At 41.0% G+C, this 25,497-nt stretch overlaps 1 protein-coding gene across 6 annotated transcripts; it reads right to left on the reverse strand.

Annotated features, from left to right (window-relative positions):
- Positions 1 to 5,869: 5,869 nt before the first annotated feature.
- On the reverse strand, positions 5,870 to 24,959 carry LOC124004295. 6 transcript variants are annotated; one of them, XM_046313092.1, is made up of 18 exons: positions 23,955 to 24,959; positions 23,606 to 23,632; positions 19,938 to 20,225; positions 19,384 to 19,665; positions 18,704 to 19,015; positions 18,506 to 18,562; positions 17,913 to 17,975; positions 16,862 to 16,909; positions 16,519 to 16,545; positions 13,772 to 13,822; positions 9,574 to 9,591; positions 9,408 to 9,455; positions 8,518 to 8,610; positions 8,340 to 8,358; positions 8,198 to 8,229; positions 7,983 to 8,087; positions 7,818 to 7,858; positions 5,870 to 7,673 (listed from the first exon to the last, which is right to left on the reverse strand). In XM_046313092.1, exons 1-18 carry the CDS (start codon positions 24,010 to 24,012, stop codon positions 7,581 to 7,583), a joined length of 1,662 nt encoding a protein of 553 aa, XP_046169048.1. In that variant the 5' UTR covers positions 24,013 to 24,959; the 3' UTR covers positions 5,870 to 7,580. The 6 variants fall into 6 exon arrangements, with proteins under 6 accessions (XP_046169048.1, XP_046169047.1, XP_046169050.1 ...); XM_046313091.1 differs by having other exon boundaries at positions 13,772 to 13,825; XM_046313094.1 differs by lacking the exon at positions 9,574 to 9,591.
- Positions 24,960 to 25,497: the final 538 nt, after the last annotated feature.

Genomic DNA, 25,497 nt, shown 5'->3' on the forward strand with positions numbered 1-25,497 from the left:
GGTTTTTGGGTTTTGCCGACTACTACAGGAGGTTTATCCGGGGTTTTGGCCAGGTAGCGGCTCCCATTACCTCACTGCTGAAGGGGGGCCCGGTGCGGTTGCAGTGGTCAGCAGAGGCGGACAGAGCATTCAACAGGTTGAAGGCGCTGTTCACTGATGCGCCCGTGTTGGCGCATCCGGACCCCTCTCTAGCATTCATAGTGGAGGTGGACGCGTCCGAGGCTGGGGTGGGTGCCGTGCTATCACAGCGCTCGGGTACGCCACCAAAACTCCGCCCCTGCGCTTTCTTCTCAAGGAAGCTCAGCCCAGCGGAGCGTAACTATGATGTGGGGGACCGGGAGTTGCTTGCGTTGGTTAGAGCTCTGAAGGTGTGGAGACACTGGCTTGAGGGGGCTAAGCACCCTTTTCTCATCTGGACCGACCACCAGAATCTGGTGTATATTCGGGCAGCTAGGAGACTTAACCCACGTCAGGCAAGGTGGGCCATGTTCTTCACCCGGTTCCGGTTTACTTTGTCTTATAGACCGGGCTCCCAGAACGTGAAGGCAGATGCACTGTCCCGCCTTTATGACACCGAGGAGGGGTCCACCGAACCTACTCCCATCCTTCCCGCCTCTAAGCTGGTAGCCCCAGTGGTATGGGAGGTGGACTCGGACATCGAGCGGGCGTTACGGGCTGAACCCGCGCCTCCTCAGTGTCCAGCGGGGCGAAGGTACGTGCCGCTTGGTGTTCGGGACAAACTGATTCGGTGGGCTCACGTCCTACCCTCCTCGGGTCACCCTGGGGTGACGAGGACAGTGGGGAGCCTTCAGGGGAGGTATTGGTGGCCTACGTTGGTTAAGGACGTTAAGGGTTATGTCTCCTCTTGCTCAGTGTGCGCTCAGAGTAAGGCTCCTAGGCACCTTCCTAGAGGGAAGCTACAACCCCTCCCCGTTCCACAGCGGCCATGGTCACATCTGTCCATAGATTTCCTGACCGATCTCCCGCCGTCTCAGGGGAACACCGCGGTTCTAGTGATTGTGGATCGGTTTTCTAGGGGAGTGGGCACGATACATTCCCTGGGCTGAAATGGCTCAGAACTCACTACGCCACTCCTCTACTAACGTGTCCCCTTTTCAGTGTGTGTTGGGGTACCAGCCGGTCCTGGCACCATGGCATCAGAGCCAGACCGAGGCTCCTGCGGTAGAGGAATGGGTACAGCGCTCCAAGGAGACCTGGAGGGCCGTCCAGGAATCTCTACGACAAGCGAGTGGACGGCAGAAGAGGAGTGCTGACCGCCACCGCAGTGAGGCCCCCGTGTTTGTACCGGGGGACAGGGTCTGGCTCTCGACCCGAAACCTACCTCTCCGCTTGCCCTGCCGGAAGCTGGGTCCGCAGTATGTAGGGCCCTTTAAAGTCCTGAGGAGAATAAACGAGGTGTGTTATCGATTACAACTCCCTTCTTATTATCGTATTAACCCCTCGTTTCATGTGTCTCTCCTCAGGCCGGTGGTAGCTGGTCCCCTGCAGGACAGTGAGGTACCGGAGGGTCCCTCCCCCCCTCTGGACATCGAGGGGACCCCGGCGTACACGATCCGGGCCATTCTGGACTCAAGACGCCGGGTGAGGGGCCTGCAGTACCTCGTGGACTGGGAGGGGTACGGTCCGGAGGAGAGGTGCTGGGTACCGGTGGGGGACATCTTGGATCCATCCATGTTGAGGGATTTCCATCGCCTCCATCCGGATCGCCCTGCACCTCGTCCTCCGGGGCGACCTCGAGGCCGGTGTCGGCGCGCTGCGGGAGCTGCGCGTCAGAGTGGGGGTACTCTCACGAGTCCGACCGAGGGTGGTTCCCCTTCCCGGGCGGGTGGCGCTCGGCGGTCGTCATCACCGGCCTATTAGCTGCCACTGATTGTTTTTCCTCCCCCTCCTTGTATGTTTAGTGGTAGCACCTGTTTATGTTTAATTAGTTTGTCTTTATTAGACAGCCGGCCCGCCTGGTTGTTGTGTGGGATTATTTTATTGTAAACCTTCGGCTCTGTTGTAGAGGTACGTGCTTAGTCGTGATTTTTTCCTATTTGTACTTTTTCCCCTGTGTTTGGGAACGTTACTTTTGTGTGCACCCTGTGGTGCGTTTGGTGCTAGTAAAGACGCACAGCATTGAACTCTGTCTCCTGCATTTGACTCCACACCCACGACACCCGGAGTGTTACAGGGGATTTGATCTAACAACCTTTCGATTACTGGCCCAACGCTCTAACCAATGATGAGTCGGACCACAGAGTGAAGGAAAAGCAGCCAACAAGTGCTCAGCATATGTGGGAACTCCTTCAAGACTGTTAGAAAAGCATTCCAGGTGAAGCTGGTTGAAATAATGCCAAGAGTGTGCAAAGCTGTCATCAAGGGTGGCTATTTGAAGAATCTCAAATATAAAATATATTTAGATTTGTTTAACACTTTCTTGGTTACTACATGATTCCATATGTGTTATTTCATAGTTTTGATGTCCTTAAATGAAATCCTTAAATCCTTAAATGAGTAGGTGTTATACTACACCGGTAGTGTATACAAATCATTTACTTTGCAATCTCATGGTAATTTGTTATAATTAGTATTACTCTATGGCATTCTTCTACCATGTTCCAATGCATCATTATATATTACAAGATAGGTAATCATTTAATGTAATTCAAACAATTGCAGTGCTGCTTTTCACATGTATTCTTATAACAAGACATGGGCTAGTTGTAAAACACAGTATGTCGTGTGACTGACGCAGAACCTACACAAAGAATGCAGTTTGAACTCTGCTTCACTGTCAGGAATTACACTGCTCTTTAATTAATAATATACATGAGAAGAATAGTAAACTAAGAAATGAAAATGGCAGACCCTGCTCTTTGCTTTGGTATTACCCTGCCATTTGCAACATGTCATGCCAAGGAAGAAGGCAGTAACTGCTGTTTAAGGGTCAACGGTCATGTCCGAGGTCAGGGTCAACATGAATATAATATTAACTAGTAGTCTGGCAACAGATCACCACATCTCAAATGATCTCCCCAGAATTCATTTGACTCAATACCAATGATATAGCTGTACACAGTGTATATATACTAGTGCAAGAGTTGTATCAGAGGAATAACTCACAGCAAAGGAGGATGATCAAAAACAGATAACGAGCCAGATCAGGGGTGAATAACGCAATGTTTCAGAGAAACAGACTATCACAAACTACATAACATACATACATACCGTGTCTGTGACTGAGAGAATTCTATTAATAGAGAGGAAGACGAGGAGCCTACTCACAGGAAACCACAAAGAAAGTCCATCAACTGGTGTGATTAGAGGTAAATGTCTCCTGCTCCTAACATGAGCCAAAACCATTTGCTTATCTGTCAGAGTAAATAACTACATTTTATTCAGGCTTTCATTTTAACTACACTGCACAATAAAAAGCAGGTTTCATGTACAACTGCAGTATATATTGCCAACATCCAAAAGTAAGAAACAAGAAAGAGTCTTGCTGTGTCTCCATATGACGCTCCATATTGTGCATTAGAGGCAATATTTTTCCTATCTACTGTAGTTATTAGCTTAATAAGATAGAGGTGCAGATACATAAGCAGTAAACAACAACACTGAATATTTCCATGGAAATATAACATGACAAGTGGGGTTTTATCACTTGTGAGATGCTTGTTGTAATGGTCAGAAGCATGAATACATTTCTCATAATGGTGATTTTGGAGGGTGAATTTAGTTGAGTTTTTTAATATCTTGCTAAAATTGTCTGGTAAAGTATTTGAATAGTTTCAGTTAGATGTATCTGAGGTTTGGTTCAACAGTACTTCTGTCAATCTCCTCAACACAACTAGTCTCTGAAATATGATAAGCTGAAGTTTCAGAAGGACAGGATGCGGCAAGAGTCTTGTCTAACTTTCCACCCGACTGTGGTGTGTGTGTGTGTGGGTGCGTGTGCATGTGTGCACTCGTGCACCTGTTTGCAGGTGTGGATACGTGGCAGCATACATGTACTGGTTGGTATGTGATCTGTAGACTGTCTGTGACTGCTGCAGGAGAATGTAGGCATCTTTGCTTCCCTCACAGTAAAACTAACCACAATGCAGATAATCTGTAAATTGTCCTTTGAATAATATTTTTAGTCTAGGACTAAGCATTATCTGTCTCTGGGAAAATCAGGGGAGAAGGGCCTTGGTCCGGGAGGTGATCAAGAACCCGATGGTCACTCTGACAGAGCACCAGAGTTCCTCTGTGGAAATGGGAGAACCGTCCAGAAGGACCACCATCTCTGCAGTACTCCACCAATCAGGCTTTTATGGTAGAGTGGCCAGATGGAAGCCACACCTCAGTGAAAGGCACATGACAGCCCACTTAGAGTTTGACAAACGGCACCTTAACGACTCTCAGACCATGAGAAACAATATTCTCTGGTCTGATGAAACCAAGATTGAAGTCTTTGGCCTGAATGCCAAGCATCACGTCTGGAGAAACCTTGCACAATCCCTATGGTGAAGCATGGTGGTGGCAACATCATGCTGTGGGGATGTTTTCAGCAGCAGGGACTGGGAGACATGTCAGGATCGAGTGAATGATGAACAGAGCAAAGTACAGAGATCCTTGATGAAAACCTGCTTCAGAGCACTCAGGACCTCAGACTGGGGCAAAGGTTTACCTTCCAATAGGATAATGACCCTAAGCACACAGCGATGACAACGCAGGAGTGGCTTTCTGACAACTCTTTGAAAGTTCTTTATGTGGCCCTTCCAGAACCCGGACTTGAACCCGGTCAAACATCTCTGGAGAGACCTGAAAATAGCTGTACAGCAACGTTCCACCTCCAACCTGACAGAGCTTGAGAGGTTTTGCAGAGAAGAATGGGAGAAACTCCCCAAATACAGTTGCGCCAAGCTTGTAGCATCATACCCAAGAAGACTTGAGAGTGTAATTGCTGCCAAAGGTGCTTCAGAAAAGTACAGAGTAATGGGTCTGAATACGTATTTAAATATCATTTTTAGTGTTGATGTCTAAAAACCTGTTTTTGCTTTGTCATTATGGGGCATTGTGTGTAGATTAATGGGGGGGGGACTACTTCATCCATTTTAGTGAGGCTTTAACGTAACAAAATGTGGAAGAAGTCAAGGTGTCTGAATACTTTCTGAATGCGCTGTATATGGACTGAAAGAAACATTTAAGGAAAATAGCGTCTTCACCAATGGCCAGAAAAGGATGACAGAGACAACTGTACATAGTATTATCATAGCATTATCTTGAATAATCAAGATCAAATAATGTAAAATACTAACAAAGATGAGGGAATGGTCAAAGTCAATTTATTCTGCATACTTTTTTGTTTTACAGAAGAGAGCGTTTCAAACGGAGAAAAAAACATAGGATTTGTATTTGCTGTACCTTAAAGGTCTTACAGTGGGGAGAACAAGTATTAGATACAATGCTGATTTTGCAGGGTTTCCTACTTACAAAGCATGTAGAGGTCTGTAAATTTGATCAGGTACACTTCAACTGTGAGAGACAGAATCTAAAACAAAAATCCAGAAAATCACATTGTATGATTTGTAAGTAATTCATTAGCATACTTATGTCATGCAATAAAATGCTAATTAATTACTTAAATATCATACAATGTGATTTTCTGGATTTTTGTTTTACATTCCGTCTCTCACAGTTGAAGTGTACCTATGATAAAAAAATTACAGACCTCTACATGCTTTGTAAGTTGGAAAACCTGCGAAATCGGCAGTGTGTCAAATACTTGTTCTTCCCACTGTATAGAAGAGGGATTTATTTTTTATTTATTTTTATTTCACATTTATTTAACCAGGTAGGCCAGTTGAGAACAAGTTCTCATTTACAACTGCAACCTGGCCAAGATAAAGCAAAGCAGTGCAACAAAAACTACAACACAGAGTTACACATAAACAAACATACAGTCAATAACACAATAGAAAGATCTATGTACAGTGTGTACAGTGTATATGGGAGGTGAGGGGGGAGCCACCCCTTTTCAACAAACAAAGCCATCCCCCATAGCATAATCGACCACCCTGACCGCGAGGCTCGAGTGTGCATCGAAACAGAATGTAAGCTCATATTAACTGGAAAAAAATGTAATGAAGTTGTGTTCTCTTACCATTTACATCTAAACCACTCCGCAGTCATTGGACTTCAAGGCTAAAATGTGTCTACAACACTGTACATTGCGACTGAGGTGCTGAGTAAGTTGAAATTCAACTGGGAATTTGGAAAACAACAAGTTAACATGTGAATATGGAGAAATTTGGAGATTTGAATTGCATTTGGAAATCTATATTTTTCAGTTTTGATGATCTGATGTTGCCAACAATGTAAACATTTTTAAAACCGAAATGTTATATTTTGTAGCTTGTAACAACGTATGTGGGCAATATCAATATCAATACTTTTGCTATAAGATCAGGCTTTTGGGATTTGCTAACCTTTGCTGCAAAAATTGTTCAAATAAAATGAGACTTTTTCCCCAGATTTCTTGGGTGCATCTGGTTTATATTATAAGCATATTTCAACACAATATGAATTTCACCAAGAAAAATGTCTTAGCAATACCACTTTGGATCATAATGACTTAAATTATCTTAATTTCCTATTTACCTGTTTTTTTGCATTGTGTGAATATGTTATATATTTATTGATTTTTAATTGTCTGTATCTATCGATTTTGATCACAAATATATTTTATTTTGTAAACTGTATCAAACCGTTATGGAAGGAGACATCACACAGATGACAGAATATATATAAAAACAGTATATATTTACTTGGGCATTTACTTAAAAAATATTTAAAGGGGAGTATGTCCCGGACCGCTCCAAAATCCAGGCCAGGTGTCAATGTGTGATACAGGAAATTACGGCAGTTCCAATCATTTTGGGGGCCCTAAGCGAGATTTGCCCACCTCACCGATAAAACATTTTAGTGGCCCCGCTCATGGCAGCAAAGAGAAACATTTGGAGCTTTAAAGTTTATGTCCTGCAATTCTACTAATTTTGCCATGGGGCAGAGAGATCTTTGCAGTTATTAAGCAAATTTCCTGAAATTCAACACGTTGTGCAATTCCACACATTTTGCCATGACTTATGCCATGTTCATTTGATATCTGAGTGAGAGTGACTAACAAAATTATTGGGGGCCTCGTGGAAGTCAGGGCCCCTGGGCAGTAATTGGACCATTACTACAAGACTTAGATAGCTGGCTAGACTAACTTGCCTAGCAATCTATAAAATCTTAGCTGACATGGGATAATTGAGTGACTGTCAGTGACAGTCACTCAATTAACAAGAGATAAACTTCTGATGTTTCTGACATTTCGAAACTGCACGTTGTGTATTCTACTATCCTAAGGTTGTTTTTGGAGGGGGGAGGGGCCTCTAACGGCTGCTTACTGAATGTTACTTGTAAATAGAAACGGCACTGCAGTAGATGTTTTAGATACCTATTTACAGTAACATGATGTGTGATAAATAAAGGACATCCTGAAAGAAACAATATTTCTGTGAGACATACAGAGAGCCAGTGGTGTAGTTTCAGTGTGTCTGTAGAAGACTGTACAACCCATCCGGCTGGGCTGAGGTTGCTGGTCTGTCGGGGATTGAGCTGTATACATGGTACATATCAGACTAGAGAAAAGAAACAGACAGTTTAACTTCAGTCCTTTAATTCTACAGTAATGTAAATGTAATGTAATTTAAAAGGATGTAACATCAATCTGAAACTGAGAGTCGATCACAGTCACCAAACACAGTGGGTGATTCTGAACTTACATTGTCGTTTTCAGATGACTTTCCATTTTCTTCAAAAGGACCTGTACAACACAGAAGGAGCCTGAGTGAGTGAGTCAGTATGTGCGCACACACACACACACGTCACTTCTCCTCCTGACTCAAACCATCCTGTAGACAGCAGGAGACATTCTGTTACAAACTCACCTGAGGGCAAAAACGTGGACGGTACAGAAGTGATGAGAGAATAGATCCCAGCATCTCTTGAATCCAACATGCCTGCACTGCTCATAGCTCCCATCACCAAATCACCTACAACAGAAAATAAATAAAACTTAAATTCGAATTTGTGTTTGTACATGCATGTGTGTAGTTGTGTTAGTAGTGTGTGCAGTGTTTGATGTATTTTGTTTGGAACATACATTGGCTGTGATCATCCTGTCTGGCTGTAGGTCTGTACAACATAAAAGTATATAAGAAGGTTGTGGTAAGAAAATCTCATCATGGACAATACAGAACTAAAAGTTGATACAATATGCATCATATTCACAAGGGAATTCTTACCTCTGAGAATTGGTTTTCTCTGAAAAACAAATTAGACTAAATGTGATTGATGTTGAATATACACTACACAATATCACCAAAATTAGTTGAAAGATTAACCCATGTCAAAGGCACTTACATTAATATGAGAAGGAAAATGTTTGCAAGTTATTTGTTATGCAGAATCAGAAGTACTCACTGGTCCTCCTGCAGAGATAGACAGCTGTCAATCCCATTAAGAACACACCCACTCCAGAAGCCATACACACTGCTGTCTGCCATAATTGCACCTCTGTTTGGTGACATGATGACATCAGGAGAGGTCATTAGCTCTTAATCCAAATGTAAATACTTCAATGGTAGACAGGTGTTAGAATACCACTTTATTAGTAGTCTTGGTAAACGTTTCTGTTTTCATATATGTGAGAAAAGACAGCCAGTTAGCTAAACATTTTACAGTTGAGTCTGTGAAGGAAAATGTTATGTTTGTGCTTTTCTAATAACCAATTGGACTGGGTCCATGCAACTGACTGATTGATCGTGACTGGGAGGAATCCTCACTATCAGTATAAGCAATTTGGCAGTGCACCAAGAACATTGTTTTGAAAACCGAAAGGGGTCTCTCAGTTTCAAGGTCTCAGCTTGAAGAGAAGAAGCCTTGTGAGGTATTGGTTGGTCACATGCATGAAACAAACGTTAATGATTAATTAATTATGAATTTTGAGTAAGCTAAATCTTGCAAATATAACTAAATAAGAGAACTAATGGGACTTCCCCAGCGGAGCAAGATAGAGACATGCACCACATGTCTCTAAACCACAAAGAAAGTGGGGTACACATCACAACTAGTATACACCAATAAACAAAAATCGTGTGGCCATACAAACTTTCAGTTGGACTCTTTGGTGTGTCAAGTCATTGGATCTGGTTATACAATAAAGTATCTTAATGGGATGATTTAATCAATCCAAGATCAACCTCTTTTCTAGTAATTAGGCACATTTGTGATGAGGAAAGAATACAAAGACCTGGGTAAGATAAACTGAAAACAATTTACTTTTTTTAACTAACTAAAGATGACCAGCACACCTGATGTAGGATTCACTGCTGTGCTGGGGGCCAAAGGAGAGGTCAAACCTGGTGAGAAGAGATGAGAAATGTACATTTGTTTCATATCAAATAAAATAAAATGTTTTTTGTCACATGCGCTGAATACAACAGGTGTTACAATACAACCTTACCATGAACCACTTACCTTTAAAACACTGCATTGCTGAAAGTAAGAAAATATTTGCTAAAAAACTCTAAATAAATAAAATAAAAAAACATTTAAATAAGTAACAATAAAATAACAATAGCGAGGCTATATACTGGAGGTAACTCAGGTAAAATGTGTATGTAGGAAGGTGTAATGTGACTATGCATACATTTGAAGTCAGAAGTTTACATACTTCTGTTTACATACTTCTGACTTAAAACTCATTTTTCAACCACTCCACAAATTTCTTGTTAACAAACTATAGTTTTGGCAAGTCGGTAAGGGCATCTACTTTGTGCATGACACAAGTAATCTTTCCAACAATTGTTCACAGACAGATTATTTCACTTATAATTAACTGTATCACATTTCAAGTGGGTCAGAAGTTTACATGCACTCAGTTGACTGTGCCTTTAAACAGCTTGGAAAAATCCAGAAAATGATGCCATGGCTTTAGAAGCTTCTGATAAGCTAATTGACATCATCTGGGTCAATTGGAGGTGTACCTGTGGATGTATTACAAGGGCTACCTTCGAACTCAGTGACTATTTGCTTGACATCATGGGAAAATCAAAAGAAATCAGCCAAGAACTCAAATAAAATTGGAGACCTTCACAAGTCTGGTTCATCCTTGGGAGCAATTTCCAAACCCCTGAAAGTACCACGTTCATCTTTACAAATAATAGTACGCAAGTATAAACACCATGGGACCACGCAGCCGTCATACCGCTCAGGAAGGAGACACATTCGGTCTCCTGGAGATGAACGTACTTTGGTGCGAAAAGTGCAAATCAATCACAGAACAACAGCAAAGGACCTTGTGAAGATGCTGGAGGAAACAGGTACAAAAGTATATTTATCCACAGTAAAATGAGTCCTAAATCAACATAACCTGAAAGGCCGCTCAGCAAGGAAGAAGCCATTGCTCCAATAACGCCATAAAAAAGCCAGACTATGGTTTGCAACTGCACATGGGGACAAAGATCATACTTTTTGGAGAAATATCCCCTGGTCTGATGACAGAAAAATTGAACTGTTTGGCCATAATGACCATCGTTATGCACATGCGCCGAATACAACAGGTGTTACAATACAACCTTACCATGAAACACTTACTATCAACAATGCATTTTTTTAATGTAAGAAAATATTTGCTACCTTTGTTTAATTATTTTAATAATTCAAAATAAAAACACTTTAAAAAGCAACACAATAAAATAACAATAGCGAAGCAATATAAAGGAGGAAATTCAGGTAGTATGTATACGTAGGAAGGTGTAAAGTGACTATTTATAGGTAATAAACAAAGAGTAGCAGCAAAATAAAAAAGGGGGTCAATGCAAATAGTCTGGTTAGCCATTTCATTAACTCTTCAGCAGTCTTATAGCTTGGGGGTAGAAGCTGTTAAGGAGCCTATTGGACCTGGACTTGGCAATCCAGTACCACTTGCCATGCAGTAGCAGAGAGAACAGTTCATGACTTGGGTGGCTGGAGTCTTTGACAATTTTAAGGGCCTTCCTCTGACCCCGCCTGATATAGATGTCCTGGATGGCAGGAATCTTGTCCCAAGAGATGTACTGGGCCGTACGCACTAACCTCTGCGGTCGGATGCCGATTAGTTGCCAAACCAAGCGGTGATGCAATTAGTCAGGATGCTCTCTATGGTGCAGCTCTATAACTTTTTGAGGCTCTGAGGACCCATGCCAAATATTTTCAGTCTCCTGAGAGGGGATAGACATTGACATGACTTCTTCACGACTGTCTTGCTGTGTTTGGACCATGATAGTTTGTTAGTGATGTTGACAGAAAGGAAGTTGAAGCTCTCGAACTTACAGCCCTGTCGATGTGAATGGGGGAGGGGGCTGAGGAAGCGCTTGTTGTCTTGGCATCACACTGCCAGGTCTCTGACCTCCTCCCTATAGGCTGTCTCATCATTGTCAAAATTGTGTCGTCGGCAAACTTAATGACGGTGTTGGAGACGTGCATGACCACGCAGACGTGGGTGAACAGGTAGTACATGAGGGGACTCAACACGCACATTTGACTTCCCCCTGTGTTGAGTATCAATGAGGCAGATTTTTTTGTTGCCTACCCTTACAACCCGGGGGCGGCTCGTCAGGAAGTCCAGGATCCAGTTGCAGAGGGAGGATTTTAGGCCCTGGGTACTTAGCTTAGTGATTAGCTTTAAGGGAAACTATGGTGTTTAACGATGAGCTTTAGTCAACAAACAGCATTCTCACGTAGGTGTGCCTTTTGTCCAGGTGGGAAAATGCAGTGTGGAGACGGTGGGGTGATGGTGTTGATGTGAGCCATGACCAGCTTTTGAAAGCACGTCATGGCTACCGATGTGAGTGCTACTGGCCAGTAGTTATTTCTGTACAGCACTTTGAGATATCAGCTGATGTACGAAGGGCTATATAAATACATTTGATTTGATTAAGCAGATTACCTTGGCATTCTTGGGCACAGGGACTATGGTGGTCTGCTTGAACATGTCGTTATTACAGACTGAATGAGAGGTTGAAAATGTTAGTGAAGACACTTGCCAGTTGGTCAGTGCATGTTCTCAATATGCATCCTGGAAATCCATCTGGCCCTGCAGCCTTGTGAATGTTGACCTGTTTAAATGTCTTACTCACATCGGCAACGGAGAGCGTGATCTCACATTCGTCCGAAACAGCTGGTGATTTCATGCAAGGTTAAGTGTTGCTTGCCTTGAAGCAAGCATAGAAGGCATTTAGCTCGTTTGGTAGGCTTTCGCCACTGGGCAGCTCATGGTTGGGTTTCCCTTTGTAATCCGTAATAGTTCGCAAGCCTTGCCACATCCAAAGAGCGTCAGAGCCAGTGTAGTAGGATTCAATCTTAAACCTGTATTAATGCTTTGCCTGTTTGATGGTTCATCTGAGGGCATAGCAGGATTTATTATAAGCATCCGGATTAGTGTCTCCTTGAAAGCAGCAGCTTTAGATTTTTGCTCAGCGCGGATGTTGCCTGTAATCCATGGCTTCTGGTTGGCATATGTACGTACAGATGAAGTCGGTAATGTAGTGTACTCCTCAATGCCATCGGATGAATCCCAAAACATATTTCAGTCTGTGCTAGCAAAACAGTCATGTAGCATAGCATGCGTGTCATCTGACCACTTCTGTAATGAGCGAGTCACTGGTAAGTCTTGCTTAAGTTTTTGCAGGTTAGCAGGAATCAGGAGGATATAATTATGGTCAGATTTTCCAAATGGAGGGTGAGGGAGAGATTTGTACACATCTCTGTGTGTGGAGTAAAGGTGGTATAGATATTATTTTTCTCTGGTTGCACATTTGACATGCTGGTAGAAATTAGGTAACATGGATTAAAGTTTTCCTGCATTAAAGTCTCCAGCACTAAGAGCACCGCTTCTGGATTAGCATTCTCTTGTTTGCTTATGGCCTTATACAGCTCATTGAGTGCTGTCTTAATGCCTGCATCGGTTTGTGGTGGTAAATAGACAGCTACGAAAAATATAGATAAACTCTCCTGGTATATTGTGTGGACTACAGCTTATCATGAGATACTCTACCTCAGGTGAGCAAAACCTCTAGACTTCCTTAATATTTGCACACCAGCTGTTATTGACAAATAGACAGACCTCCAGCCCTCGTCTTACCGGAGGTTTATTGTTCTGTCTTGCCGATACATGGTAAACCCAGCCAACTGTATATGATCCATGTCCTCGTTCAGCCATGACTCGGTGAAACATAAGATACGGATGGTAAAGCAGGATTATCCACTTGCAGGTGAATTCTCACCAAGCACCAGGATCTGCGGCCCCTGTATCGGTCGTCTCCTCTTCATGCGAATGACGGGGCTTTGGGCCTGGTCCGTGAAAAGACGTAAATCTTTCTCCTTCAATTCATTAAAGAAAAAATCTTCGCCCAGTGAGTAATCACTGTTCTGATGTCCAGAAGCTCTTTTCAGTCATAAGAGACAGTGGCAGAAACATTATGTACAAACAACGCAAAAAAACACCCAGAATAGTACAATTGGTTAAGAACCCGTAAAATGGCAGCCATTCCCTCCGGTGCTATTCATATCTAAAAAAAAGTACAATTTAGAGTGAACGTACAAGCTGCCATGAATAAGTCTATGAGTAAACCTGTGGGAGCTGCAGTGAATTAGAGTGAACTAAAAATGTAATTGCAAAGTAAGGGATACTTACTAGTTGGTCTCACTGTGATGTCAGGGGTCAAAGTAGAAGTAACAGTCGAAACTGCTGGAAAGTATTAAAAGTTAATTCTGGATCTGATTACACAAGAAGAAAGATATTCATTATTTCTGTTAGAAAACAAAACAACTCAGTCAGTTGAAAAATTCACAATTTCAGAATTTTGAATATTATTGTTAAAACCCAGTGCCTTAAAAGCTTATGGTGTACCATGGGATGCCCCGTTAACTTCTTATGGCTGGCGGCAGTATTGAGTAGCTTGGATGAATAAGGTTCCCAGAGTAAACTGCCTGCTACTCAGTCCCAGTTGCTAATATATGCATATTATGAGTATATCCGGATAGAACACACTCTGAAGTTTCCAAAACTGTTTGAATAATGTCTGTGAGTATAACAGAACTCATATGGCAGGCAAAAACCCGAGAAAAAATCCATCCATGAAGTGGGAAATCTGAGGTTGGTTGTTTCTCAACTCATTCCCTATTGAAGAAACAGTGGGATATTGGTCATGTTGCACTTCCGAAGGCTTCCACTAGATGTCAACAGAACCTTGTTTGATGCTTCTACAGTGAAGTGGGGCTGAATGAGAGGGGATTGAGTAAGGTCTGCCATGAGCTGAATATGCGCTGACCATGCGCGTTGACGTGAGATCGAGCTCGGTTCCATCGCATTTCTGAAGACAAAGGAATTCTCCAGTTGGATCATTATTGAAGATTTATACTTAGTTTGACATGTTTCTACGGACTGTAATATGACTTTTCGTCTGAACTTTTGCCTGGACCTGCCAGTCGTGAGTTTAGATTGTGTACTGAACGCGCAATCAAAACAGAGTTATTTGGACATAAATTATGGATATTATCGAACAAAACAAACATTTATTGTGGAATTGGTATTCCTGGGAGTGCATTCTGATGAAGATCATCAAAGGTAAATGAATGTTTATAATGTTATTTATTACTTCTGTTGACTGCACAATACGGCAGATATCTTTTTGTCTTGTTTGGGCTCTGAGCGCCGTACTCAGATTATTGCATGGTTTGCTTTTTCCGTAAAGCTTTTTTTTTATCTGACACAGCAGTTGCATTAAGGAGTAGTGTATCTAAAGTTCCATGTATAACACTTGTATTTTCATCAACATTTATAATGAGTATTTCTGTAAATTGATGTGGCTCTCTGCAAAATCACCAGATGTTTTTGGAACTAACGTAAACTCACCCAATTCCGTACAAATGTGCGTAACCACGGCATTCAAACGAGGCTGCAATGAAAACGAATGAGACTGTAGTGACTGTGTTGGCATCAAAGTCTGGGGTGTGAAACTACCTTTCGATTCAGCATTGATTGACATTGTAATGGGCTAACAGTATTGGAGAAAAGATGAAAAAACGAACCCCTCTGGTGCTGTACGTTACATCGTGACGTGTCACTATGTAACGTCCAGCGCGCATTTGCGACTCATTTTGTGCCGTACAGCCTCTTTCCACCAGGGGTAGCCCTTCTCTCGCAGATTAAAATCATGCTCAACCATATACACTTGTAAGAAAACTTCATTATTTTTGTCTAAATTAATATAATTATTGCTAATATTAAACTAATATTTCATGACTAGGGTGCCATTTGCAGTTTTTTGCAGGTCATTTCTGCGAGCCATCATGACACTCGAAAGCCGGAAATGGTTTTGATTTTCTGTGACTTGGTTCTGTCCTAACATAATCATTTGTGGTGCTTTTGCCGAAAAGCCTATTTGAAATCGAACACTGTGGTGGGATTAACAAGAAGTGTATCTTAAAAATGGTGTGACATACTTGTATCCTTGAGGAATTTTAATTATGAGATTTCTGTTTGAATTTGGTGCCCTGCACTTTCACTGGCTGTTGTAATATCTATCCCGTTAGTGGGGTCTCCGCCATAACATCCCACATAATGCTTACATGGTTATTCCCTTCATTAACTTCTAGAATGGTCTCTGCTACTTACGATTGCCTGCTGTCTGTTAAATGCTCTACATTGGGTGTCACTCTAGTATGGAACCGTGAAATGCAGGGATTGGGGCCTGACCTGAACTGGGATACCATCTAGGAAAATGTATTTGTTACCTCTAAAAACCCAGCACACCAGCTTATACATTATAAGCTCATACATAGATGTTATGTAACCACATTTATACATTCTAAGATGAAGCTGATTCCTACTCCAAAATGTGAGAGACGGCGTATGAATGCTGTTGTAACACAAATGTTTTGGGAATGTCCTGTGGTGTCCCAGTTCTGGTCACATGTTTCGGATTTCCTTACAAACATGTGTTTCCCTGTGAAGATCCACCTTTATTTTCGTTGAATGATAACTCTTCATTTGTACTGCAACTGGTTCAGAAAACAATAATTTATGCGGCTTTAACAGCAGCAAAAAAGGTTATCCTTAGTGGATTACCCCTACAATCCCCTTGCCTCAAACATGGTTATCATATATTCAAGATATTGTTTGTTTAGAGCGATCAGCGGGCATGATAAACAAAGCTCGGGCAAATACAATTGAGGTATGGGATGTATTATGCAAAACTCTATCAGATATCAGCACCTCTTCAACAAGCAATGGACCTACATGATAAGGAAGTTGGGGGACGACATTTTATTTTCTGAGAATAATATAGAATATTTTTTTATTGTAAACTCCACTTCCTTCCTGTAAATGTCTCATTTGTCTGAGAAAAGACAGGTAATCAGCTAGAGATGGATGCTTACCCAGAACGCTTTCTGTGGAGCTTTCTCCTGTGCACATGCAAGAGAGATACTGTTTAATAACAGTTAACATACAACACAACGTATTACGCCACTAAGCTAAAATCATGTGGACTCTTGGGGGTGTCAGTTGTCAAAGTAGAACTAGTAGTTGAACCTGATGCAAAGCAAAGTCATTGGATCTGATTATACAATAATAAAGGTATCTAAATGGGTTGATTTAATTTATGGAACATCAACCAATATTTTTAATCGGGGGATATTTGTGAATAAAAACCTGGCTAAAATATAGCTAGTCTATTTGTTTAGGTCCTATCTGCTAACTAGAGAAAGATGACCAACACACCTGATGTAGGATTCACTGCTGTACTGGGGGTCAAAGGAGAGGTCAAACCTGGTGAAAAGAGATTACACAAGAACAAATGTAAATTAATTTAATATCTAAGGGCATTCAATAAGCAGAAAGAGAGAAGTACACTACACATTACCTACAAATCAGATGGACTAAAAGTACACAAATCTGGACAAAAATTACAAGCATGGGTCAATTCATAAATCGGAAGGAGCTTTAGTGAATTAATGTGAACAAAAATAACCATGTAAGTTAAAATGAGTGGATCTACTTATACTGGTCTCACTGTGGTGTCTGGGGTCAAGGTAGAAGTAACAGTCAAAACTAGTTGGAAGCAATATGATTACACAAGAATAAGGTTTTACATTCACATTTTGTTCACCTAATTTTACAGGCCTGTAATCTAAACCATTGACTGTACAATTGGTATTTGCTGAGATGGTCATTTAGAGGTCCAACTGTCATGCAGGTGAAAGAGGACCCAAAAGCGACTTAACAGAAACAGAGTTTATTTAAGTCCAAACAGGGAATAACAGAAATCCTCTAGACTTGTAGAGGGGGAAATAACTGGAGAAGCGGCCACAGACTGCAGGTCGCTTCGGGTAGGCGCAGGCCGTAGTCGACAGAGACACCTGCTCACACGCAGCATCTGATGAAGGCAAAAAAACACGACAGGACAGGGCGATACACAATCACAGCAAAAACACGACAGGACAGGGCGAAACGCAATCACAGCATGGTGAATACAATACAAGGAACCGACGGGACAGGAACGGATCACAAAGGAATAAATAGGGACTCTAATCAGGGGAAAGGATCGGGAACAGGTGTGGGAAGACTAAATGATGATTAGGGGAATAGGAACAGCTGGGAGCAGGAACGGAACGATAGAGAGAAGAGAGAGCGAGAGAGTGAGAGAGGGAGGGGGAGAGAGAGGGATAGAAGGAGGGGAAAGAACCAAATAAGACCAGCAGAGGGAAACGAATAGCATGGGGAGCACAGGGACAAGACATGATAATAAATGACAAACATGACACCAACACACCTTCTGTAGGACTCGCTGTCATGCTGGGAGGCAAAGTAGACAAAGGACCTGGAGTCAAACCCACTGAGAAAACACATATTAATGAAATGAGTATTTTATTAATGATTGTATTAATGATCATCATGGTGTTGTTGTCCTTTTGAAATACCTTCATAACTTGTCTATTCAAAGTGGGAAAAGTAGGACTATAAAATCACTATGGACAGATTGCTTCCTGCCCTGGTAGAATATATTTCTCCTCATTATAGAGATGATAAGACCAATTCATAAGGTGATCAAGTCTTTCAGGACAGATATGGTGTTGATTGTTGTTGACAGCTTCCTAGAATAAAGTCACCATGGTATGTAACAGCAGAAGCCTAACAGAGTATAGATACGATCTAAACACTCGACTAGATGAACACAGACATTATAATACTTGTGCTGATGATCCCAGCCGTTGGTGTTGAGGCTGGTGTCATATCTATAGAACAGCTTAATTATCTAACAGAACAGCTTCATTTTCACATTAACACAACTATTCTTATTTCTGAAACTTGCTTTGCTTTAAAATAACAGCAGTGTCACTATAAAAGCACAAATGTGTAGTCTACCTGCAATAGAAGGTGTCTGTATAGTTGTTGGATCACTGATGTGAACTCCCACCAGATCTAAAATCATTTGGGAATGAAATGTGGTATTTAGTTTGTTGCTCAGAATTAATATAGTCATACTAAGAAAATGCTGAAATAAAAGTGAGTCAGATCATGAAGACCTGCAGCACTGATAGATATGTTTAGATTATGACTCACCTGTAAAGCTGTGCCCATCACTGCGTGGAGAGAGAGAGTTTGGTCCTGAGCTCAATCTGTAGTCACAGCTCACCTCCTTCCGCCTCACTGACTGTAGACGACTGATCAGATCACTATGTTTTGGAGTGAATTGACAGAACTGCTGTCCGGATGCTGAGATGGCTTTTCTCTTCATGATCTTTGCTGTGAAGGATAGCTGACTCTCCTCTCCAACATACAGGTTACAGGTGGTGTCAGGACTGACGGATCCAGGAATCAAACAGATGATGTTGAAGTCCTCATAAATATTGACTGTAATGTCTGGTTTTGGATCTGTTAGGAAAGGACAGAGACTCAGAGACAGATGGAGGAGTCTGACAGCTCAGCTGAACTGAGTTGCTCTCTCTGATGACTGTAGAACTGACTGAGGAGGTGGATCTGTGAGATCAGGAGAATAGTGTCACTTTGAAAGTTGTATTTCAAAAACATCATAGGTAATCCATACATACTAACAGTATGGAAAATCCATTAATCAAATGTTCAACTATGTCAGCATTTCTGTTTGTACAAAGTACAGTAAATCCTATCATTATGTGAAATTTAGACGTTTTGGAAATACGACAGAAGATCTCGTTTTCAGAACGAGCATAATTAATACGGTATAACAGTGACGTGTATAATTTTATAAACCACCTACTTACCCTGAACAGTGACTGAGACAGGGTCACTAAAAGGAGATGTGTGAGACTTCCATACAGCATAGTAACACGTCACTTTGACCACATCTGGAAACGTTTGATCTGCCCTTTTGAGCAGCTCTGTTCCTGTGAGTGTCTGACTACAGGATGAGTCTGGAAGATTCTTCCTCCCCCCTATGTAGAAGTAACAGTGAGACACATGGAGAGATGGAGGAGTCTCACAACTCAGCTGAACTGATTCTGTCTCTCTGATGACTGTAGAACTCACTGTCAGCTGAGGAAGGTCTGTGAGAATTGGGGAATTAAGCATTTAGCATTTTGTGGTTTTGAGAAATTTACTGATAGCCTAATCCCTCCTTGTTATTTCAGAATTAAGGATCTTGAGTCAATATCTTTATGCAGCGACAGTATGGGAAATTAAGGAGATATAAAATATTGCTTGATTGTTTCACGTAATAGATTATGACAACACACAGTATGATAACATATCAGAAGAGGAATATGGTAATGATGGCACAACAGTACATTGTTTACAACCATTCAAATAGTCTTCTTACCCTGAATTGTGACTGTTGAAGGTTCACTGTATATGGATCTGAACTGTGAACCTTTAGCACTGTACTGACATTGGATTTTGACCTCAGCTGGGGAACTCTGACCTGTCCACCTCACCAGTAGTGTTCCTGTGAGTGTCTGTTGACAGGGTGATGGAAGGGTGAATTCTACATTCCCCTCTATTTTGAAGTAACACTCAGAGACAGGTGGAGAAGTCTGACAGTTCAGCTGAACTGAGTCTCTCTCTTTGATGACTGCAGGAATCACTGTTAGACTGGGCTGAGGAGGGTCTGTGAGATCAGTGGGATAATGGAGTGTCATTTTTAATTTAATTATAAATTCATTTTCAATGTTTAACTACTCATACAGATGATGTACAACTTAATATTATATGAGTTTGACAGAGAAAACAATTCAGACACTGTTGTCTATTTAAGCAATAAACAATGAGAGCCTGTGCCAGGAACAGCCCTTAGGAGGGAGTTATCACACAATAATCCTCGGTTTCGATGGCCATTTTGCTTTTGTAAAACGGTTGCCAACATTTAAACTAAACTAATGATTAAGGACATGTCTTTCATTCAAGACATATTATTGTTCTGAGTAAATGTGTTTTATTTACATCCTTCCACCAGGACATCATTTTGGAACGTTGCTAAATGGGCACAGCCAAACAACGGAAGTGATGGATTTCTTTCTGACCAGAACTGTCCCAGAGCTTGGGGAGGTGTGTCTGCGCTTGTGCTGCAGCGGCAGGTGCACAAGACAAAACTTTACCAGCATCACACATATCGGTGAATCACTGTGACATATGAAATACAAGTGATAGTGTAATCAATCTGTAATAACTACGTAAAAAAGTAACAAACGTGTTAAATTATGTGATGTACAGTCATATCTAGGTCCTGATTGGTCAACAAGATTATTTGACGCATCAAACAGTGTTATTTCACGTGTGTCTTTTTTGAAATGCAAAGACCCAAATGGCGTTCCATACTTTTACAGATACACAATCGAGAGCATCCTGTCGGGCTGTACGGCAACTGCTCTGCCCCCAACCGTAAGGTTCTCCAGAGGGTAGTGAGGTCTGCACAACGCATCACTGGGGGCAAACTAACTGCCCTCCAGGACACCTACACCACCCGATGTCACAGGAAGGCCATAAAGATCATCAAGGACAACAACCACCCGAGCCACTGCCTGTTCACCCGCTATCATCCAGAAGGCGAGGTCAGTACAGGTGCGTCAAAGCAGGGTCCGAGAGACTGAAAACAGCTTCTATCTCAACGCCATCAGACTGTTAAACAGCCACCACTAACATTGAGTGGCTGCTGCCAACATACTGACTCAACTCCAGCCACTTTAATAATGGAAAATTGTATCAGTAGACACTTTAAACAATGCCACTTAATATAATGTTTACATACCCTACATTACAAATCTCATATGTATATACTGTACTCGATACCATCTACTGCATCTTGCCATCTTGATGTAATACATGTATCACTAGCCACTTTAAACAATGCCACTTTTATATGTTTACAAACCTAACATTACTCATCTCATATGTATATACTGTACTCGATACCTTCTACTGCATCTTGCCTATGCCATTCTGTACCATCACTCATTCATATAACTTTATGTACATATTCTTTATCCCTTTACGTTTGTGTGTTTAAGGTATTTGTTGTGGAATTGTTAGGTCAGATTACTCGTTGGTTATTACTGCATTGTCGGAACTAGAAGCACAAGCATTTCACTACACTCGCATTAACCTCTGCTAACCATGTGTATGTGACAAATACAATTTGATTTGATTTGATACTTTCCAGTGCACGACACACTGACATCACGTACAGATGCGCATGACTCTTGGCTGCAGTAAGAAAGCCACGCCATCTGCTCACATTCAACATAGCCTAGATTTATGTTTTTATTAGTTCTAAACAAAATAACTTTTTTGGGGGGCTCTCCTACGCTTACAATGATGTGTTGATTCTTGCTTGAACAGTCACTAAGAATATAATTTGGTGTTGATCTTTGTAAATTAACTATTTTGGATGCATCAAGTTGTTAGCTAGAATGCTAAACACTCACTGACATGGCCATAGGCTGCAGCAAAAGATAGCCAAAGAGACATTTTACTGGTTGAAGTTGAAGTTATTTTTAAGTATAATGCATTTGATTTACAATGATGACATAAACGTTATATTAAGCAGGACTTTCGTACAACCCTTAAACTCCAATTAAAATCCAAAGGTAGTATGAAATGCACTCATATGCAACATGTAAATAGAGGCTATTTTTGTTGGTGTTCTGTTCTGTCACCATAGTGGATTGAGCAGTCAAATGGAATGGTGAATAGACCATTTTTTTGTGTGTTTGTAAACGTTGCCGCACGAGGGCGATGCGCGCAACGTTTGCAAACACAAAAAAGAGTCTATTCACTACTCCATTTGTCTGCTCAATTGATAGAGGAAAATATAGTTTAGATGATCAATTATGTATACTTTAATGATTAGAACCATTCATGCTAATACTATTATGTTATGATTTGAAAAGTATGGGTTCTTAATTGTACTGTTACTGAAAATGTAAGCAGAAATTAATTGTGTCTGTGTCTCCTGGAAAAGTTTTAAAGCAGAGATAAGATAGTACTTCAAACAGATAAGAATGTTTTGGTTGGATTCCATTAGCAGAGAGAAGTATATCCTTTAGGCAGGTTGGAATGTAGTTTATGAGGGGAGTGAAACTATCTCCAGGACCGAATACTACGCCATTGTAAGACTGGGAGAGGGGGTGTAACTGATGACGTCATTTTATGTCTTCAGATTTAAAATGTAATGTTCTTTGTATTTTGGGTCAGTACTCATCGAGAATAAATGCTGAACTTGTTTTTTAAGACTGGTCTCTTGCTAATTCATGCAAATGATAAACTTACAACTTATCATGAATTAGAAATGAGTGCGAATTTAATTGGTTTTGGCAATAAAACATAAGGGAATTAAAAATTACTCTATCATCAATCTACTATCTCATCAGCCCAGCCAGGCAATTTATTATCTTGATCTCCACTGTAAAAAGCATTTAGATATTATATCCCATTTATTTTAGACTAGCATTGGGTTTTCAACAGTGGAGATTTGTATTAATCTTGCTGTCTGTCTCATTCCACGGGGATGCGGACCTATGTTGACTCCAATCCTTCCCACAGTTGTGTCAAGTTGGCAGGATGTCCTTAGGGTGGTGGACCATTCTTGATACACACAGTAAACTGTTGAACGTGGAAAAACCCTGCACTGTTACAGTTCTGGCACCTAGTATCATACCCGGTCAAAGGCACTTAAATATTGTGTCTTGCCCTTTCCCCCTCTGAATGGCACACATACACAATCCATGTCTTTAACCTGTCTCCTCCCCTTCAATAAGGGATCATAGCTTTCATCTGGATTTGCCTGATCAGTCTATGTCATTTTAATGTTTTGTATACCCAGTGTATACAGCATCTCATGGGAGGATGAAATCGTATGGATGAATTCATCAAAATAACGTTTTTATTGAAAATATGTCAATCATTATTTGAATAGTTTGGTAATCCGTTGTTTTGTCTGGTAGCCCAAAAATTTGCATATTGCAGCTTTAAATCCATAATAATGATACTGACCTTTGGCTTTGAGGTACTGGAAGGTATCTAGACATAACAAAATGGGTCATTATCATGATCTTTTTGCCATTATGAAAAATAAGAAAACATGAGATGGGATCACTTTACACTGCTGGTGAAGCAGAACAGTCTGTAATGCATTCACAGCCATGTTATCAAGCAGTGGCCATTCTTATCTGTACAAAATGCAAAATAATGACAGAGAAATTAAAAATAAATAGGATGATCAATGGAATAAGACACACTTATTATAACCATAACATGTTGAAATATTAAGAGTTCCTAAAGAGGGGAAAGAAGAATGGAATATCCTGTAGCACAAACATGATGGAATGGAGAAATAACTCACCGAAAAGGAGGATGAGCAAAAACAGATGACCAGCCATATCAGGGATGAACAATGTCATTTTTTAGACAGCTACATACATACTGTTAGTCTGACTTCACAGAAGATGGTGGCAGTGACTGGGACAAAGATGAAATGTTTCAATAGAAAAGCAGATGTGGAGCTTGTTCACAGGAAAACCACAGATGTCTCATATGACAACTATGGGCTAATAATGGAAAATGGTCACGTTGCAAGGAGGCTAAACATTCAGAATAATTTATTGGTAATTATTTTTAGGTTCAAAAGCTACCTGTCTTCAACCAAATGTATTGTGTATCATTATTGCAGGCAATTGAATTTCTAAAACCAACAAACTAACTTGTCTTTCGGAGAAAAATATTTATCTTCGACTTTTTGTTTTAAGTTTTTAACAGCTGCACAATGTTTAACTACAAAAACCCTGAAAGGGTTTTCATATTTAATTTATGTTTGGTGAGTCACGTTTAATAATATGACAAAGCAGTGACTGACGGTAAACTGATAAGCGCAGTAAAGGAAAGGATTGAAGGAAGGACCGGAGGAGAGAAGAAAAAGCGAGTTCACACTACTCGGACTGATCAGTTTACCTTTAACGCTCTGACTGGTACCTACATTTCAGCGCCCGTTCAGATAAACCGCGTGGTTTGCTTGAAGTGCATAAACATTGAACGTGTGTTGGCTGAGAATGCAGTTGCTGTTTTTAACTAACGTTTTTATATAGCCTAACTTTGATATTAACCGTTTGATCATGCCACCAAAGAAAAAGCAGCAGTTTTGGTTAGATTACGGTTGATACATTTGTCAATTTCATTGTTAGAATCCAGCAAAGCACATGCTGTGGCACGAAAAACTCCTCTTCATCCACCCACGATGGTGTTGGTTAATGAAGCGCTGAAGGAGTTGGACACTCGAATCGTCTCATCGCAGGCCATTCGCGGCTTCATAACAGAGAGATATCCATCCATCTGTGGACCTGATGAGGTTGAAATACATGACGCGCAAGATCCTGAAAATAGGAATCGAGGGCGGGGTATTGGTGAGGACATCAACTCGATAGCAAACGGCGCACAGGTGAGGTTTCGGGTAAGTGACCCATACATGTCTAAATCTTATTAAAGTAAATGCACAGTGTTTCCAGATTTCTATGAAATATGACCTATAATTTACAACATGAGTGAAATGATTTTCCTTCCCAAAAATTGTAATTGAGTATGTTAAAGCAGCATTCCTGTTTGAATAGTGTTTTTTATTTATATATTACAACATTGGGCAATTAAATAAAATTTCCAGTGGCAGACTGACTCACGTATTGATGAAGCCACCATAGGCTACTACTCACGGTGATGGCCAATGCGCTCTTCTTGGCAATAGCCTATCTCAAGATGGGCTACTTTGAAAAACAGTGCTGCTGGTCACTAAAATTTGGGAGTTGAGAATTTAATTGGTTCTAGAGACAGTCTTCTATTTTCAGCAGTAGACATTTGCTTTCCAAACTATGTTTTTCCCGCAATTTTTATATTGAAAC

Source organism: Oncorhynchus gorbuscha, linkage group LG18 (assembly GCF_021184085.1).
Source record: "Oncorhynchus gorbuscha isolate QuinsamMale2020 ecotype Even-year linkage group LG18, OgorEven_v1.0, whole genome shotgun sequence".
NCBI lineage: Eukaryota > Metazoa > Chordata > Actinopteri > Salmoniformes > Salmonidae > Oncorhynchus > Oncorhynchus gorbuscha.

Bases quoted from the DNA above. Each gene is read 5' to 3' on its own strand.
- LOC124004295 (XM_046313091.1), bottom strand. From the start codon at position 24,012: ATGACATTGTTCATCCCTGATATGGCTGGTCATCTGTTTTTGCTCATC. The intron at 23,633-23,954 runs GTGAGTTATTTC...TGTTATGTCTAG, and splicing joins TTTGCTCATCCTCCTTTTCG to ATACCTTCCAGTACCTCAAA. The intron at 13,826-16,518 runs GTAAGCATCCAT...AATACTTTCCAG, and splicing joins CTCCACAGAAAGCGTTCTGG to CAGTTTCGACTGTTACTTCT.